General features: G+C 41.5%; 3 protein-coding genes across 12 annotated transcripts; all 3 read right to left on the bottom strand.

The window, feature by feature from the left end:
- Positions 1 to 283: 283 nt before the first annotated feature.
- Positions 284 to 7,760, bottom strand: LOC307017873 (uncharacterized protein). Of its 9 annotated transcripts, none has more exons than XM_079647757.1 (14): positions 6,412 to 7,760; positions 6,130 to 6,253; positions 5,748 to 5,852; positions 5,551 to 5,651; positions 4,518 to 4,696; positions 4,340 to 4,430; positions 3,918 to 4,256; positions 3,719 to 3,836; positions 3,448 to 3,539; positions 3,098 to 3,215; positions 2,895 to 2,992; positions 2,610 to 2,804; positions 2,271 to 2,447; positions 284 to 2,163 (listed from the first exon to the last, which is right to left on the bottom strand). In XM_079647757.1, exons 3-12 carry the CDS (start codon positions 5,767 to 5,769, stop codon positions 2,766 to 2,768), a joined length of 1,197 nt encoding a protein of 398 aa, XP_079503883.1. In that variant the 5' UTR covers positions 5,770 to 5,852; positions 6,130 to 6,253; positions 6,412 to 7,760; the 3' UTR covers positions 284 to 2,163; positions 2,271 to 2,447; positions 2,610 to 2,765. The 9 variants fall into 9 exon arrangements, with proteins under 9 accessions (XP_079503883.1, XP_079503882.1, XP_079503889.1 ...); XM_079647756.1 differs by having other exon boundaries at positions 3,436 to 3,539; positions 5,748 to 5,848; XM_079647763.1 differs by adding an exon at positions 5,179 to 5,196 and having other exon boundaries at positions 3,436 to 3,539; positions 5,292 to 5,852; positions 6,412 to 7,758.
- A 1,404-nt stretch (positions 7,761 to 9,164) lies between these two features.
- Positions 9,165 to 12,228, bottom strand: LOC307017633 (uncharacterized protein). Of its 2 annotated transcripts, XM_079647278.1 has the most exons (5): positions 11,758 to 12,226; positions 11,501 to 11,638; positions 11,295 to 11,413; positions 10,342 to 10,926; positions 9,165 to 10,080 (listed from the first exon to the last, which is right to left on the bottom strand). In XM_079647278.1, exons 1-5 carry the CDS (start codon positions 12,050 to 12,052, stop codon positions 9,193 to 9,195), a joined length of 2,025 nt encoding a protein of 674 aa, XP_079503404.1. In that variant the 5' UTR covers positions 12,053 to 12,226; the 3' UTR covers positions 9,165 to 9,192. The 2 variants fall into 2 exon arrangements, with proteins under 2 accessions (XP_079503404.1, XP_079503403.1); XM_079647277.1 differs by having other exon boundaries at positions 9,165 to 10,926; positions 11,758 to 12,228.
- A 2,422-nt stretch (positions 12,229 to 14,650) lies between these two features.
- On the bottom strand, positions 14,651 to 16,954 carry LOC307020847 (uncharacterized protein). The gene is made up of 4 exons (XM_079652455.1): positions 16,494 to 16,954; positions 16,228 to 16,365; positions 16,025 to 16,143; positions 14,651 to 15,642 (listed from the first exon to the last, which is right to left on the bottom strand). The coding sequence occupies exons 1-4, from the start codon at positions 16,786 to 16,788 to the stop codon at positions 14,680 to 14,682; spliced, it is 1,515 nt and encodes a 504-aa protein (XP_079508581.1). The 5' UTR covers positions 16,789 to 16,954; the 3' UTR covers positions 14,651 to 14,679.
- Between the last annotated feature and the right edge of the window lie 1,358 nt (positions 16,955 to 18,312).

Here is an 18,312-nt window from a genome sequence, read left to right as displayed (position 1 = left end):
TAAAATGTTTTTAAATATAATTATATATAATATAATTAATATGTTAGCTTATTCTGTGGTATGCATTTTGTTTAGCTGCTATGCCACTTTAGCTGTAACAAGCGGAAATGTCCCCGCTGTGGGACTAATAAAGGATTTCTGATTCTGATATGAGCCAGTTGAGGTGTTGCACAGGGTGTCGGAACTTGGACACACTTGTATGTTTTCTTATATGTAGCTGAATGCTGTTGTAATGGTACATTCAGAGGGTGTGACAAACATTGAGACTCCTTTGACAAGCTGGTTGATGGAAAAGGAGTTTATTTTAATACAATTAGTTATGAGAAACATTAATAAGACAAGATATGAGCCAGTTGAGATGTTGCACATGGGTGTCAGAACTTGGACACAGCTTACATTGCCTCTTATATGTAGACGAATGCTGTTGTAATGGTACATTCATAGTGTGAGAAAAATGACAATAAATGTAGTATTTTGTTAACTTGTGTACCTGTTTTACTTTAAGAAAGCCAGGTGAATACCTGTCGGACTATGGGTATTGGATAACATCTGTCCAGTTGGAAGGAAGTGGGCTAAAATAGCATTTATTTAATCAGATAACAGATATGTGAACATCAACAAAGAAATTAGTGAGTTGACACGTAAACCATGGTTTGTGAACTTCAATTCATATAGGATTTTTATTTTGTGTGTTTTTTTGCGCATATGTATCCCAGTTCACAAAGGGTGAACAACACACAAGTTCAAGGCCAATCGTTACAGAGTTTTCAATATAGAAGTGATTTAGCCAATCAGAATGCAGATCCTGCAGCACCGGAGGCAGGATTTACAGCACTCGCAATGTGACAGTGAAGGGAGAGTTCTGCTTCTGAAGATAATAACTCAGATAAAACCGTAATAACTCAATATAGTGTTTTCAACCCTAAACGGCAACACTTTGTAGTTGTAGGTAGGTGTGTGCGTGTGTGTGTGAGTGTGAGAGAGGGCCTGCTCACGGAAAGCTGGTTGCTGACACAGAAGGACTCCCGAATAGGTGAATTGTGGTAAAGAAATAACAAATAGAGAAAGTGCATCTCTGTCAGCAAAGCTTCTGTCAGTCAGAGGGTTAGGTAAAGGTTGAGATAGTTATCATGTGAGGAGAATTAACTAAAATACAATACATAGCAATGTTTGAACCAACCTTAGTCATGGGTTTGTTTTAAAAACAAACGTTTAAATATTCCTCACAAGCCACATTTTTAAGGATTGTTCAAGGCAATTCATTCCAGAATGTTCACTTAGTTCAAAGAAGCAACATGCATAGTAAGATAACAACTTTTTTTCACATTATTTGAAGTGAGAAGTTGTGTGTGAGAGTGCACACAATGTTATTGTTTGACGATAACTGGCCTCTGATCTTAATACTGGTAGGAGAGGTTAAGTACATTTCAGTCAATATCATGGTGTGTGACATTAACAAGAATTCTGACTGAGCAGAGGTATGTGTGTCTGTGTGAGGGAGGGTGTGTCTGAGTGTGTGGGTCAATTATTGTAAACACAGAAAGGAGAGAGAGAGGTGGGGGGACATACATGTGTGCCTATCTGTATGATGTGGCTCTTTGCAGTAACGCAGGGAAATGATTGGCTCTCAACCTCTAACTGGTTGGCCACCCCTGCTGTACACCCTAGTGTCCTTCAGGGTAGGGTGGGGTAGAGAGGCGCTGTACCCCAGCATCCTTTCCTCAAGGAGGGGGTAGGGTGGGGGAGAGAGGCGCTGTGCCCCAGCGTCCTTTCCTCAAGGTGGGGGTAGGGTGGGGGAGAGAGGCGCTGTGCCCCACCGTCCTTTCCTCAAGGAGGGGGTAGGGTGGGGGAAAGAGGCGCTGTGCCCCAGCGTCCTTTCCTCAAGGAGGGGGTAGGGTGGGGGAGAGAGGCGCTGTGCCCCAACGTCCTTTCCTAAAGGTGGGGGTAGGGTGTGTGTGATGTCCTCATCAGGGTCTTCCTCACTGTCATCACTGATGTCACTGTCTTGGTCATGGTTCTCCACAGTATCATCAGGCCATTGAGGGGCATTTGGTCTGATTGCCAGGCTGTAGGCCGAAGAAAGATGCTGGATGTGTGTGTCCACGTCAGCAAGTCTTTTCTTTAGAAGACTAGCTAATCCATCTCTCCCTTCTTGAGTCATGTCTAGGGCAGAACATAGAGAATAGAATAGTGAAAAGGCATCTCATTTTTGTTACTAGTACACACTGTGGATGTTAAGTAGTATTTGGTTATGGCATCATGGAATTTACCACGATGTCCTCCACATGACACATGTTGCATCTGCATCCTGATCTTGTCAGCCTGACTTCTCAGATAAAGGCAGTGCTGCCTCTTCTCCCTCACAATTATGGCCCTCTCCTCCACAAGTCTCCTTTTGCCCATGTAAGCATCAAAAACTTTTTTTTGGGCCAAAATGGACACCGATTCTGAAGAGAGAGGAACAGCAAGCATACCATTACCGACCAAGACATGCACCAGTAGGATAAGTGACCGGTCATAGTCCATTGACTGGGAAGCTGGTGTTATAGGTCTTACTTAGTGCCAGAAAATAAACATATTATATAAACACAAACAAGAGAAGCTCTTACCATCACTTTGCACTTCCCATGGCCATATTAGACTGTCTGTTGTTTGCTGTTCTGCAGACAGTCTTCTCTCCACCTCTTCTTCCTGGATTTCTCCTTCAGGAGGCTGTCCGGTGTTGTACTGACGTATTGCCGCTAAGAGTTTGGTCTTTTCCTCCCTTAATCTTTTGCGACGCAACTGCCAAATCTTATTGCTGTCTCTATGACGTAATTGTAAAAAAGATTACAGAAACAATGTTCAATGGAATTTTTGAATTACATGACTGCAACTGAATAATAATAACTTACCAGTCTGTTTATAGAGAGGCAAGCTTTCTTTTGGCACAGCCCTAGAAATAGCTGCTCAATGGACATCTGGAGAGACTGATTGTCGCCTGATGTGTTGTCTTGGGTAAATAACAAGAAACACAGTTTGAGGACAAAGAAAACATAAGTGTTAATACTATACGTTAAATAACAATGTTATATTATCAAGTTAGGAAACAGCATACCGTTTGTTGCCCAGTCTCTAACATCATTAACCCATTGTTGGACTTTGTCCTCAGGGCATCCAAGCTCTTCGCAGGTGTCCTTCATTTTTTGAGTCTCACCCTCCAACATTGCGATTGTCTGTTGTAAAAAAGATGTTGCCGATACAGATGTATTTTCAAGATTTTCACCCAAATTTCCATAACTTTTCATGTCTTGAAAACACTAATTAATCATTCAAACTTTTCCAGACCTGCGCAAGCACTCAGTATCCAACACTTTACCAGCTTGGACAATTATTGGTTTGTGACAGGTTTGCACATTAGTCTTACAAATCTAATCTTGTCATGCCTATACTTACATGGCCAATTACCTTGACATATCTCTTGGCCAACACGACATGAAGGTTTTCCTGCTTCCGTCTGTTCCATCCCATTGCATGGACAGTCAACATGTCATTGCGAGCTGTTTTTAAAAGTAAAATTGACAAGCAGATAATATAACTTGGCTATTTGGAAATCAACTCATAAAAACTCTAGTACTGTTGAAACAGACTACATCAAAGACAAAGATAAAGTAAAGTAAGAGATGGATAATAACTTCAAGACATAATTATGTTGGTCTAATGACAAGAGAGGACATACCTGATTTTGTCATGTACTTAGTTGTGATGGCACAACGTGACAGAAAGCTGTTCACCATCTCTACTTCTTCCCCGGCCGTCGAACCAGCACCCTCCACATTTCTCCCACTCCACACAATCTAACAAATACACATATATTATATGTCATACATTAATTAAAAAAAATTCTTACAATCACAATAATATAAGAGTGGGCCTACCTCACACTTTGCGGAATGGGCCTCGGCATGCATGACCGAGAGAAACGGTTGCATGCTCAGCAAAGGTCGCAGTTCTGGCATTGCCACTTTCTCGAGGTAGGGCCAGTATTTACAAGCAATATCTGTGCAATAAAAATGCACGTTTGTAGCTTGAAATTGCGTTTGAAGGAACAAGAGGTAGGCAAATATTTCTCCTCTGAACATGTTGAGAGCTTTCAGTAGCACTCCATGTCTACATACAGCCACCTCTAAACCCTCTTCATCAAGCCTGCTGGCTCTTCTTGCTGTCTCTCGAGCAGCTGACCACTGGCTGGTAGCACATGTACCTTTTCCTGGGGTCTACAATTAAAGACATTTTAATGTTACACTCTCAAAACAAGTAAAGGCTAGAAAAATCATAGGAAAAAAAATGTTGTGCTTACACATTTGACATTTGTTCTGACTTTGTCTACAAAGTCTGTGACAGCCGAGTCTTCCATGATGAACGGCCATTTAAAAAGTGGTTCATCGATCCTAAATTCAAAAATAAATATTCAATTCATTATTATCATCATTGATAGGCTACTTCTTAAATTGAATTGACATACAAAAAAGATGTACCTCTGTGACTGTCGGAAACGGTACTGTTTCCTATTCCCATCCACTGACACAGCCAACATTTTGGGAGTAGAAGCTGGGCATGAGAAGGGTTCCTCACACGTCATTTTCTGGCACTCGTACTGGCAGGCCATATACTCCAGAAAGCTTCTTTGGAAGACATCTCCATGGATTTTTCCTGTCTGGAAGTTTGAGAAGCAAAATTGTTACCTTACACATGTCAGAATAATACGAGGAAACAGGAAGACTTTCACAGTGGTTGGAGGCAAGAGGGGGGCTATTAGGAGTATCCCTAACACACGATATCCTGAAAAGTGAAGGTCAGGTTAGGATTGGCAGATGTTGGAAGAGAAGGAGCATTATTTCAGCTTTTGTCATATGCACCATGACTCTACTTTTTCTACAGTAAAATACATAATCCTATTTTTTCCCACAGAAGAGCACTATGTTTTTCATCATACAAATTGTGTTCTTCAGTAAAGAACAAAAGTTGGATTATGATATGTTTGATCTTATACAGTATGTCCTACATCTACCAGTGCTAGGTTTTTAGCTCTAATGTAACACTAGTTAAACTACTTTCAGTCACATTGTAAGCTTTTCAATTTAGTCATTTTGACATAAACATATTTCCAATCAACATGTTTCATCTGTGAAGGCCTACCAGTGGGCAGAAGACGATCTGTGAAGAGAGGTTAAAAATATGTCTTAAACTAGCAGCACATTAGGAAAGTTATAAAATAACCACTTGGGGCTAAATTGTGTTAAGTGAAATACCTTGGTGTCTCAAAGTGAACATGTCATTTGTCTTGACTAGTGACATTGTTGGGGGAATACATTTGAAATATCCTTCATTGAAGGACTCCCTGATATGAAGGGTGTGTATGCTGTGTTTAGAAATGTCACAGTCATGACACAACCATTCACGGGGCATGCATTCTCTGCAGCGAAGGACCGCAGGAGCGGAGCAATGTGAGCATCTCCTTTCCGGTACCATAGTTGAAGACAGCAAGCTGTCCAAGTGATGGGACCTTGCCTTTTGCCACTCCAATTGGGCAGCACTTTGGCGCAGGCACCATGAGGAAGAGGTTGATGGTTGATCAACCAAAAGCTCCTGCAATTGCTGAATTTCATCTTCTGGAAACAAAAAAAAAAGAAAATGTTCAGCATCACAAAAGCGTACTCATATTGCATCACGTATTCGTTTGATGTTATGTTGACACATTTCCTAACTTTCAATGATAGTAAATGTCATCCTACCAAAAAAGTGAGGGGGTACTGCAGAGGTTGCTCCAGCTGGTTCCACAGTCACTGGACTGTCAATGGCAACAGTTCTGGCTGGAAAATAATAATAATAATAACAGATATATTAGTAACAGATAATAATTACAGAGAACAGGAGGCAATCGCAGGCAAATGTTATGCATTAAAAGAGTTCTAACAGTTCTAACCAACTCTAACTATTTATTACAATGGCCTATTTTTATATGTACGACGGAATAACAGATATTTGTTCAATACCTCTCTAAGCTGAAATATGCTGTACCAATCATGTTGCGAACAATCAAAACAAAAATGATATGTTAATCATGAATACCTGTATACATGCACAAACCTTTAGTACGTCGGCAGGTTGCCCCACTTCTGCTCCTCCTTTTTAGAGGACACCCCTGAGCATCTTTGCCAACCCAGCGGATTCTGCTCCTGTTAGATGCTGCTCTGGCCCTGTCTTCTTCCTCCTTCAATAAAGTAGTCATGCATTTTCACAACAAGCTGCTTTTCATTCCCAGTGTATTCCTATTCACTTACAAGCATTACAAAATTACAAGCACATAATCAATCAACCTAATCAGTACATCGGGTACAAAACCAATACAATTGAAATAACAAAATGTACCTTTCAGTTGTTTACAAAGTAAATCGGCAAGGAAAATGGCATCTTCTAGCTGTTCCTCGCCTTGTTTAGCAGCCATTTCAGGAACTAGAAATCAAAACACACACAGGTGTGTGTGTTTGCATGCGTATAAATACAAAAGAGAAAGTGGTAAAGAGACAGAGATGAAGATGGTAAAAATGGGGAGAAGACAGGAAGAAATGCAGGGAATATAGCTCTGAGGAGGGAGAAGAGAATAAATTGAAAAAGGCTCTTAAAAGTGCTGTTTGATCTTGCTTTGGTTTGGTATTTGTTGAAGGAAAAAAATACAGTGAACACTTTAGAATGTATGACAATCTCACATATCATCAACAAGCTTTAACATTGGGTGTAATTTACGAGTTAAAGCACTAATCAATCAGGGGCGGACTGGAACAAGGACAGCTCTGAACGTTTTGTCCTAAATAGGACCACAACAATCAGCGTGCAGTAACAGTCTGTCGATGGTTGTCATGACATTTCTTCACAATACTATTAGTTGCCAATGTATGCAAGTATGACAGCCACAATAGGCATTTTTCCAAGCTTTGTATATACAGTGCCAAAAGTATTTAACTCAACATTTTCTTACATTAACTTTGTTTCCAACACAGCATTTACATTGTTAGCAGTTACGTTTTGGTGTACTTCTAAAGGTAATTATTCTAAAGGTTCTTATTATACATCCATGGTCTGTAGTTCGTTTATAGCATAACGTTAGCATTTTGCTTCTGGCCATTAGATTTATGATTCGAAAATTATAAAAGTAGGGTAGATATGTGGAGATTATCCGGCTGAACAAAAGGTGCATTTATCAAGCAGGTTCGTTTTCCACAGATCTTATTTCGAGCTATTTTCCAAAATCCTATGGAGAAATCCCATTGACTCTGAGACGAGGGAACCAATAGTTGTAAAATGCTCACTTCCGGGTTGTAGGACTCACCACTGCACTATATCTCCGGTCAAATAAAGCTAATATGTGTTTAACTAGCTCATGCTTTAAAAAGATATGTAACTACAACTGATTTACTTGCAATAAACATGAAAATATTGGAGGCATGCGGTGCAGCACATTACCTGCTTGGCGAAGTCAGACAGAGAGGAGGTTGTAGCCGATGTCCGGTGCGTTCATGGTCATCGGATAGTAATCGGTAGCATGGTGTTCACTTACTACGCGACCGCACAATGTAACGTACAGTAATTCCACAACCACATAAATGGATTAACATCAATTTAGCTGGGGCTACAAAAATAAATAAATTAATGAATCTACTGGTTTCATAATTTGAACCAAAAGTGGTGCATTTTGCACTATTTTGACCCATGAACCTTAGTGGTGTTTATTTTCCACGGAGTTCAGTTGCTAAGCGATCACACAACGTCACGTCCGGTATTTCCACAACAACACAAATGGATTAACATCGTAGCCTTTGTTTCTGCTAAAAGAGGTGTCGACCAGCTAGGGCCACAAGAACATCGGCGAAATCGAGTGTGAGGATTAAAAACATCTCATTTTGAAAATAAAAACCGACCAATAGGTGCGGTAGAGCCTTTGCTTGGCACTTCCGGGTATTTCTCCACTGGTTAACATCAGCGCAATATAGATAGAAGTCTATATGGCGCTGGTTAACAATACCGTGTAACTGTCACGTTTTGAAGGGACAAAACCGTGACATATTCACGTCTCCCAGCATGGTAAAACGTCACATGTTCATGTCTTGCCGTGATACCGGGTTGTAATTTTGTGTCATGTATCATACGGTTTGATTTCGATAACAAACCAATGAATGCAAGGCAAGAGTCTGACTATTTTGATTTGTAAGTCTATATTGACCCACAATAATTAGTTGTATAACAATGCTTTCCCTTATTTAAAAGACAACATATTTATCTTCACATCAAGGAAAGTCAATCAGACGGTAACGGGATGGTGAACATGCATCAGTGTCCCAGCCTGACTTTGACCAGAGAAGTCGTTTCATGCTTTGTTCCATAATTTGAAAGAAACAATACACAGGTGTTAAGGACACCCTGTAGGATTAAAGGTTTTGCTTCTATCATTGACATTTCACTTGAATAATTAAGGATCTCACCTTTCATTTTTAGTTGTATGAAGGCTATAATATAACATCTACATGTGTAGTTTGAACACTTATGACCTAGTGTTTGACCAAATATTTAGTAATGCTTACCTACCGTTTACAAAACCAAAAAGAGACCTGAAGGTTCATTGTTTTGATATGCAGAACTGCCCAAAGTTGTAAATACTCCATTTCAGAGTTGGTGTATGTAATGAGTTAAGCCAGCGTCCCTCACACAGCAGATGTTACGTATTTTAGGAAAGGACATGATGGCACTTTACCTTTGACTGAAATACATTTTCAAAAAAAACAACCATTTTAAAGCTTGTTCACACAAGGAAAGCTAGTGTGAACACAAAATGTTCCAATTCAAAACCTATCAAGAAATGGTTGAGCAATGATGCCACCATGTGGACACAAAGCCACACTATGACAACACTTCAAATGCCAAACATGAATTACATGTATAAATGTAGTAATTTAAAGTGTGCACTTTAAGTTAATCATTTGTCAGCACAACTTTTCTGTTTCAATTAAATGTAATTCTCAATATGGACTGTTCACTCATTCACAAACCAAATGAGACTTCTTGAAGACCCTGGAATAATAAGAGTCTCTTGCGTAGTTGAAGGTTAACAAAAGCACAAACAGGAAAGCGTCTGTTCAAAACTTTTATTAGAACTGTTTAAGTAAGGTAGCGTGGAGGAGGAAAAGGAGGCAGCATTGGTATGGGCAAGTGAACATGGGGATGAAAAGGAGGATGGGGTGCCGGAGTGGGCGGGGGATCTGGTTTCACAGTGGTAGCTGGAGTGGTTGGATATTGGGGATAGGGAGGGATCATAGGGTAAAGATGATAGTAAGGCATAGATGGTGGAAGCTGCGATGAGTGATTTTTAGCCTTTGGTTTAGTTGTAGTTGGTGTTGTCGCCGCAGTAGTTTTTGGCTTTGTAGCTGGATATTTGGGAGGGTTAAGGGGAGGATACATCGGCATATATTGTGGAAACGGCATCTGAGCGTATTGAGGCATCTCAGGGTTTCGAGGCATCGGAGGCAGTGCAGGAATTTGAGTCGCCTTTGCAGTTGAAGGCTGTTTGGTCGTTGTCTCCGGGATCTTAGGGTATTGACGCATCAGATGGTATTGAGGCTTCAAAGCGGATTGAGGCATCAGAGCGTAGTGAGGCATAAGAGCGTAGTGAGGCATCAGAGCGTAGTGAGGAATCTGAGGCAGTGCAGGAATTTTAGGACTTCGAGTCGCCTTTGCAGTTGTAGGCCGTGTGGTCGTTGCCTCTGGCATCTTAGGGTATTGAGGCATCTGAGGGTTTTGAGGAACCTCAGGGTATTGAGGAACCTCAGGGTATCGAGGCACCCAAGGGTATCGAGGCATCTCAGGGTATTGAGGCACCTCAGGGTATTGAGGAACCTCAGGGTATTGAGGAACCTCAGGGTATTGAGGAACCTCAGGGTATTGAGGCATCTCAGGCATCTCAGGGTATTGAGGTATCTCAGGCATCTGAGGGTTTTGAGGGAATTGAGGCAGCAGAGGGTTTTGGCGCTTCTGAGGGTACTGAGGCACCTCAGGGTACTGAGGCATCGGAGGGTACTGAGGCATCGGAGGGTACTGAGGCACTTCAGGGTATTGAGGAACCTCAGGGTATTGAGGAACCTCAGGCATCTGAGGGTTTTGAGGCACCTCAGGGTATTGAGGAACCTCAGGGTAGTGAGGCACCTCAGGCACCTCAGGGTATTGAGGCACCTCAGGGTATTGAGGCACCTCAGGCACCTCAGGGTATTGAGGCACCTCAGGGTATTGAGGCACCTCAGGGTACTGAGGCACCTCAGGGTACTGAGGCACCTCAGGGTACTGAGGCATCGGAGGGTACTGAGGCATCGGAGGGTACTGAGGAACCTCAGGGTATTGAGGAACCTCAGGGTATTGAGGAACCTCAGGCATCTGAGGGTTTTGAGGGATCTGAGGGTTTTGAGGGTTTTGAGGCACCTCAGGGTATCGAGGCACCTGAGGGTATCGAGGCATCTCAGGGTATTGAGGCATCTCAGGGTATTGAGGCATCTCAGGGTATTGAGGCATTTCAGGGTATCGAGGAATCTGAGGGTATTGAGGCTTCTGAGGGTATTGAGGAACCTCAGGGTATTGAGGCATCTCAGGGTATTGAGGCTTCTGAGGGTTTTGAGGCATCTGAGGCTTCTGAGGGTATTGAGGCTTCTGAGGGTATTGAGGCTTCTGAGGGTATTGAGGCTTCTGAGGGTATTGAGGGTATTGAGGCATCTGAGGGTATTGAGGCATTAGAGCTAAAGGCGAATTGGGGGGAGTCGTTTTGGAAGCAGTAGGTGCGGCAGGTTTGGAACACCAGAGAAATACTGGAATTCCTTCCCAACGCATCGGGAGTACATAACTTCCACCCTTTGGGAGAAAAACATACAATTAGAAAACAGCAAGGAATCACACAAACCTGTCAATGTTACAATCCGACTGTACAAGGCGAAAGATTAATCTCATGATATATCTTCTGAATAGATCATCATGGTGCAACATATTTGAATGTCGGTCCCCATCCAAAAAACATGGTTAATCAGTACATTTGAAAGCAAGCGAAAAACCACTCATTTGAAAAGCTGAAAACACATTTTCGCTTGAGATCAATATGATGCAGATTAAACATTTTATTTCTTTGGCTCTTGTTACACCATTCATAACTATAACAATTCACAGCACTAGCCATCTTTTTTTTTAGACTCACTTCCTCACTCTTTAAATCAGATTTACATTACCTCTTGAACCATGTTGCATCCATCATAGGGAACCAACATGACAAGTGCATGAGAATTCCTCTGCATGCTGTAGCCACAGGTAGACGGGACCTGGGACAGAGGCATTGGAGGTGCATTTCCTGTGGGGTAAAAAGGTTAAGTGTTTATATATCATTGGTAGAGATAAATCAAGTCTACATTTAGGATATTATGGCTATTAAATGTACCTTGTTCTACTGCAAATTGTGAAGTTCCTGATCCCACCGCTCTGAACTTCAACTGGCCCGAACCACACTGCAGTGAGGGCGACATGCTCATCCATGACGAGTCTTTGGGACTGGCGACTTGTGTTGGGCTCATCCAGCCTGAAGGCGAATATAATATATATATTATTATTTTTTTTCAATAGTTTGTACTTTAAAGAGAAGCAAAACAATTCAAGTAAAACAACAAACCCTTCAATACGTAAACAAAATATTTGTACCTGCAGAGTCTGCTTGATAAGCACCTTCATCCTCCTCATAAGCGTTTGAGGATGACTTATTGGTCCCGCCTGTGACTTGAGAATCAAGTCCTGACCCTTTTTCAAAAGCTCTCCCGAAAACAATTGTTCCCTCTTGGAACCCATTTGTTGTATCGGCTTCTTTTCTCCCTTCTCGTCTTTCTGTTTTCTTCAGACGATAACAGTCTGTAGCTTGCGCAAAATAACACGTCAGAATAACAGCTGCAGCCAGGTAAACACCAGCGCCTTTTCTCTTGCATATCATCCTGTTGCACATGACTGCTGGAAATGTGAGGAGATGAGATAACTTTCTTTGCCACAACTATTTGAGCATCAGCAGGTGCTGTGACAACCAATACAGCTGTGATAGGCACTCATAGGATTCCCATTCTGTAAAATCAAACTCACTTGGAGAGCACTTGGCAACAAAGCATGAGACAGGGCTTTTAATACTGGCACATATTACCACCAGGCAGCCAATCAACAAGGCAGGTGCAGCCTCAGCTAATGCTTGAACCTGTGTTCAATTAGCTTGCAACAGGTGGGCCTCGTTAAGACTTGTCTAACGTCTACAAAGTAAGCCCTGTGTATTGATCATGTAGATTGGGGGTGCCCAATACGTCAATCGCAAAGGTAGTGTGGGTAGATGGCATGGCATTGAAGCGCAAATGCGGCGCACCTTTATGCGCTTCAGAGGCGCTATTGGTGTAAGCGCTCCACAATTTCTCCTCCGCTGTGAGGTTCCGGCGCTCGCAGTTCACTAGCAACGTTGGTTTCAGAGGCATACCAACTATTACAAATCCAATCCAAACAAACCCTCTTTATTTGTATAGCACATAATAAAACACATAGTGTTTACCAAAGTGCTTCACACCAAACATAACATTATAATAAAATATAATATTACAATAATAGATAAAAGGCACACATAAGAAAATATAAAAGGATAAAAGGTACACATAAGAATTAATAAACGGTACATAAAGGCTATGGACAGACAATAAAAGCATAGAAGTCGTTAAAACATTACTCAGACTGACTCGAAAGCGAGGGAAAAGAGTTGGATCTTTAGGCGGGACTTAAACGTTTGGAGGGTGGGCGACAATTTGAAATGGGGGGGCAGGTCGTTCCAGAGCCTGGGGGCTACCGCTCGGAAGGCTCGATCTCCCCTGGTCTTTTTCTTGGTTTTAGGGACTACCAGAAGCAGTTGAAGCTAAATGAAGTCACAAGAATGATAGAGACATAACAAAACAGTATGTATTTGTGCATGGCTAATATAATTGTTGATGGCCAAACAGAGAAGTAACACAACTCTGCTCACATTTCAGGGTTTTTCTTTGACTTAGCCTACTTAAGAGGGAAAACATCTTTCCATATACAATTATTTTTACGATAAGCTTCTTAACAATTACTATCATGTTTACATAACAGTAGACTAAATACAACACATATGATGTAATTAGGACACTTATAAAATAGAAAAACATATTTTCTATATTGCTCCAATACCTTAAATGTAGATTAGAGGGTTGTGTGGATAAAAAACAACAGCAGTACATCCAAAGACAATGGAAAGGAAACATGGAAATATACCAAGAATGTGTACACATCCTAAATTGTTACCTAATATATTTAAAAGATGTTCTCAACTCAAGTATTCTTAATATAAGACATTCCCCATTGTTATTTTCCCCGACTTGACAGGAAAGGGGAAAAACGCGAAAAATGAATTATTTCCCCCAAATCTTTATTCACGAAGCAGTATACAAGTTGTATTCAAAAGTATACAAACAACTTTGCACAAGCTTGAGAGTCCAAAGTCCAGCCTTTCAGAGTTCAAATGAAAATATCCCCTGATTCTTGAGTCTTCATAATTTTGTGTAATGTATCATACGGTTTGATTTCGATAACAAACCAATGAATGCAAGACAAGTCTGACTATTTTGATTTGTTAATCTACATTGACCCACAATAATTAGTTGTATAACAATGCTTTCCCTTATTTAGAAGACAAAATATTTATCTTCACGTCATGGAAAGTCAAACAGACAGTAACGGGATGGTGAACATGCATCAGTGTCCCAGCCTGACTTGGACCAGAGATGTTGTTTCGTGGTTAGTTCCATAATTTGAAACAAACAATACACAGGTGTTAAGGACACCCTGTAGGATAAAAGGTTTTGCTTCCATCATTGTTGACATTTCACTCGAATAATTAAGGATCTCACATTTCATTTTTAGTTGTATGAAGGCTACTTTTATAATATAACATCTACATGTGTAGTTTGAACACTTATGACCTAGTGTTTGACCAAATATTTAGTAATGCTTACCTACCGTTTACAAAACCAAAAAGAGACCTGAAGGTTCATTGTTTTGATATGCAGAACTGCCCAAAGTTGTAAATGCTCCATTTCAGAGTTGGTGTATGTAATGAGTGAAGCCAGCGTCCCTCACACAGCAGATGTTGCGTATTTTAGGAAAGGACATGATGGAAATGTACCTTTGACTGAAATACATTTTCAAAAAAACAACCATTTTAAAGCTTGTTCACACAAGGAAAGCTAGTGTGAACACAAAATGTTCCAATTCAAAACCTACCAAGAAATGGTTGAGCAATGATGCCACCATGTGGACACAAAGCCACACTATGATAATACTTCCAATGCCAAACATTAATTGAATTTATAAATGTAGGAATTCAAAGTGTGCACTTTAAGTTAATAATTTGTCGGCACAACTTTTCTGTTTAAATTAAATGTAATTCTCAATATGGACTGTTCACTCATTCACAAACCAAATGAGACTTCTTGAAGAGCCTGGAATAAAAAGTATCTTGGGTAGTTGAAGGTTAACAAAAGCACAAACTGGAAAGTGTCTGTTCAAAACTTTTATTATAATTTTTTAAGTATGGTAGCGTGGAGGAGGAAAAGGAGGCAGCATTGGTATGGGCAAGTGAACATGGGGATGATGTTTTGGCTTTGTTGCTGGATAAAGAGGATTAAAGGGAGGATACATGGGCATATATTGTGGAAACGGCATCTGAGCGTATTGAGGCATCGGAGGGTAGTGAGGCACCTCAGGGTATTGAGGCACCTCAGGGTATTGAGGCACCTCAGGGTATTGAGGAATCTGAGGCAGTGCAGGAATTTTAGGAATTTGAGTCGCCTTTGCAGTTATAGGACGTGTGGTCGTTGCTGTTGTTTTCTTGGGCATCTTAGGGTATTGAGGCATCGGAGGGTATTGAGGCATCGGAGGGTATTGAGGCATCGGAGGGTATTGAGGCATCGGAGGGTATTGAGGCACCTCAGGGCATTGAGGCACCTCAGGGTATTGAGGCATCTCAGGGTATTGAGGCATCTCAGGGTATTGAGGCATCTCAGGGTATTGAGGCATCGGAGGCAGTGCAGGAATTTTAAGAATTTGAGTCGCCTTTGCAGTTATAGGACGTGTGGTCGTTGCGGTTGTTTTCTTGGGCATCTTAGGGTTTTGAGGCATCTGAGGGTAATGAGGCACCTGAGGGTATTGAGGCACCTCAGGGTATTGAGGCACCTCAGGGTATTGAGGCACCTCAGGGTATTGAGGCACCTCAGGGTATTGAGGCACCTCAGGGTATTGAGGCACCTCAGGGTATTGAGGCACCTCAGGGTATTGAGGCACCTCAGGGTATTGAGGCACCTCAGGGTATTGAGGCACCTCAGGGTATTGAGGCACCTCAGGGTATTGAGGCACCTCAGGGTATTGAGGTATCTGAGGTACAGGGGAATGGGGGAAAGTCGTTATGGAAGCAGGAGGTGAGGCAGGTTTGGAACACCAGAGAGATACTGGAACTCCTTGCCAACGCATCGGGAGTACATAACTTCCACCCTTTGGGAGAAAAACATGCAATTAGAAACAGCAAGGAATCACACAAACCTGTCAATGTTCCACTCCGCCTGTACAAGGCAAAATATTAATTTCATGCTATATTTTCTAAATAGATCATCATGATGCAACATATTTGAATGTCGGTCCCCATCCAAAAAACATGGTTAATCAGTACATTTGAAAGCAAGCAAAAAAAAAAAAAAAAAAAAAAATCAGATTTGAAAAGCTGAAAACACATTTTCGCTTGAGATCAATATGATGCAGATTAAACATTTTATTTATTCGGCTCTCGTTACACCATTCATAACTATAACAATTCACAGCACTAGCCATCATTATTTTAAACTCACTTCCTCACTCTTTAAAATCAGTTTCACATTACCTCTTGAATTATGTTGCAGCCATCATAGGGAACCAACATTTCAAGTGCATGAGAATTCCTCTGCATGCTGTAGCCACAGGTAGACGGGACCTGGGACAGAGGTATTGGAGGTGAATTTCCTGTGGGGTAAAAAGGTTCAGTTTTTATATCATTGGTAGAGATAAATCAAGTTTACATTTAGGATATTATGGCTATTAATTTACCTTGTTCTACTGCAAATTGTGATGCTCCTGGTTCCACCGCTCTGAACTTCAACTGGCCCGAACCACACTGCAGTGAGGGCGACATGCTCATCCATGACGAGTCTTTGGGACTGGTGACTTGTGTTGGGCTCAACCAGCCTGAAGGCGAATACAAAATATATATTTTTTTAATTTTATTTTGTTCAATAGTTTGTACTTTAAACAGAAACAAAACAATTCAAGCAAAAATAACAAACCCTTCAATACGTAAACAAAAATATTTTTACCTGCAGAGTCTGCTTGATAAGCACCTTCATCCTCCTCATAAGCATTTGAGGATGACTTCTTGGTCCCGCCTGTGACTTGAGAATCAAGTCCTGACCCTTTTTCAAAAGCTCTCCCGAAAACAATTGTCCCCTCTTGGAACCCATTTGTTGTATCGGCATCTTTTCTCCCTTCTCGTCTTTCTGTTTTCTTCAGGCGATAACAGTCTATAGTTTGCGCAAAATAACACGTCAGAATAACAGCTGCAGCCAGGTAAACACCAGCGCCTTTTCTCTTGCGTATCATCCTGTTGCACATGACTGCTGGAAATGTGAGGAGATGAGATAACTTTCTTTGCCACAACTATTTGAGCATCAGCAGGTGCTGTGACGACCAATACAGCTGTGATAGGTGCTCATAGGACTCCCATTCTGTAAAATCAAACTCACTGCGGGTGGAGGGCACTTGGCAATGAAGCATGAGACAGGGCTTTTAATACTGGCACATATTACCACCAGGCAGCCAATCAACAAGGCAGGTGCAGCCTCAGCTAATGCTTGCACCTGTGTTCAATTAGCTTGCAACAGGTGGGCCTCGTTACTTGTCTAACGTCTACATAGTAAGCCCTGTGTATTGATCATGTAGATTGGGGGTACCCAATACGTCAATCGCAAAGGTAGTGTGGGTAGATGGCATGGCATTGAAGCGCAATTGCGGCGCACCTTTATGCGCTTCAGAGGCGCTATTGGTGTAAGTGTATGGGCTCAGAACAGTCTCATAATTCACACATGCACACAGAAGGATTCACACTTCTATTTCATGATCCGCAAAAGGATTCACACTTGTATTTCCGGATCCACACTTGTGTTTTTCAATGCACACACAAATGTGTTCCGTTTCATATACATGTAAATAAAATCCAAACACAGAAAAAAGTTTTACATGTATTTTTGGTCCACACATATTTGTTTTCCGTCTATGAGCTGCCACAGGTAGACGGCTCCTTTTGTTTCCTCGCCTAGAGTTGAGTTGAGTTGAGGTGTGTGTGTGTGTGTGTGTGTGTGTGTGTGTGTGTGTGTGTGTGTGTGTGTGTGTGTGTGTGTGTGTGTGTGTGTGTGTGTGTGTGTGTGTGTGTGTGTGTGTGTGTGTGTGTGTGTGTGTGTGTGTGTGTGTGTGTGTGTGTGTGTGTGTGTGTGTGTGTGTCGCTGTGCATTCGTGTGTGGGTTTTTTGAGACTCCCCTGACGGTCAGCCGATTCGTACTTTTCTCTCATCTATAGCCAATCAGATGTCTCCTCCAGTCTAAGCGAATCAGATGAGCGTGCCCCCACGAGGGTATGATTTTTTGCGTTCATGACCAGTGATGCAAATTAGTCGTTTTTCGGCGCCACCCGCTTTTTTAAAGCTGTTTTGGGTGACTTGTGTAATTCGTTGAGAACCGAAGAGTTTTCGTTTTGCGGGGGGGTCCGTCAGTCCGTCCGTTAGTCCGTCCGACTGACGGACAACTTCTCACTTCAAAAAAGAAGAAGAAATCTATATCGCTAAATAATTAAACAAGCGAGTGCCTGTTTTTCCTGAACAAGGACAGGTTCCATGAACACAACACGAGTTCAATAATTTGTACGGCCCTTGGAGGATGAAAAAGTTTCCCCACCCCTGCTGTAAATAATAATAAAAACCCTTGATTTATAACTTAACATCTCTGTCTCCTATTGATCTGAGTATATTATAAAAAATAGCCAGTTAATTGAAGCATTATAGCACTGGCCTTAAAGACTTTGTCTTTTGTATATTACGCTGTTTTTTTCCTGCTTCGAATAGTTCTCTCTTTTTTCACCATACCT

Source organism: Notothenia rossii (genome assembly GCF_949606895.1).
Source record: "Notothenia rossii genome assembly, chromosome: 9".
Taxonomy (NCBI): domain Eukaryota; kingdom Metazoa; phylum Chordata; class Actinopteri; order Perciformes; family Nototheniidae; genus Notothenia; species Notothenia rossii.
Note: the sequence above shows the minus strand (reverse complement) of the source record. Positions and strands in the feature narration are given on the sequence as shown.

What these genes read in the sequence shown, in the direction of transcription:
- LOC307017873 (XM_079647756.1), bottom strand. Translation starts at nt 5,769, where the DNA reads ATGACATTTACTATCATTGAAA. An exon ending in GACATTTACTATCATTGAAA is followed by an intron (nt 5,652 to 5,747) that starts GTTAGGAAATGT and finishes TTTTGTTTCCAG; the next exon opens with AAGATGAAATTCAGCAATTG. An exon ending in TAAGTACATGACAAAATCAG is followed by an intron (nt 3,540 to 3,718) that starts GTATGTCCTCTC and finishes TTTTAAAAACAG; the next exon opens with CTCGCAATGACATGTTGACT.
- LOC307017633 (XM_079647277.1), bottom strand. Translation starts at nt 12,052, where the DNA reads ATGTGCAACAGGATGATATGCAAGAGAAAAGGCGCTGGTGTTTACCTG. An exon ending in TTATCAAGCAGACTCTGCAG is followed by an intron (nt 11,639 to 11,757) that starts GTACAAATATTT and finishes ATTCGCCTTCAG; the next exon opens with GCTGGATGAGCCCAACACAA. An exon ending in GATGCAACATGGTTCAAGAG is followed by an intron (nt 10,927 to 11,294) that starts GTAATGTAAATC and finishes TTTCTCCCAAAG; the next exon opens with GGTGGAAGTTATGTACTCCC.
- LOC307020847 (XM_079652455.1), bottom strand. Translation starts at nt 16,788, where the DNA reads ATGTGCAACAGGATGATACGCAAGAGAAAAGGCGCTGGTGTTTACCTG. An exon ending in TTATCAAGCAGACTCTGCAG is followed by an intron (nt 16,366 to 16,493) that starts GTAAAAATATTT and finishes ATTCGCCTTCAG; the next exon opens with GCTGGTTGAGCCCAACACAA. An exon ending in ACAATTTGCAGTAGAACAAG is followed by an intron (nt 16,144 to 16,227) that starts GTAAATTAATAG and finishes TTTACCCCACAG; the next exon opens with GAAATTCACCTCCAATACCT.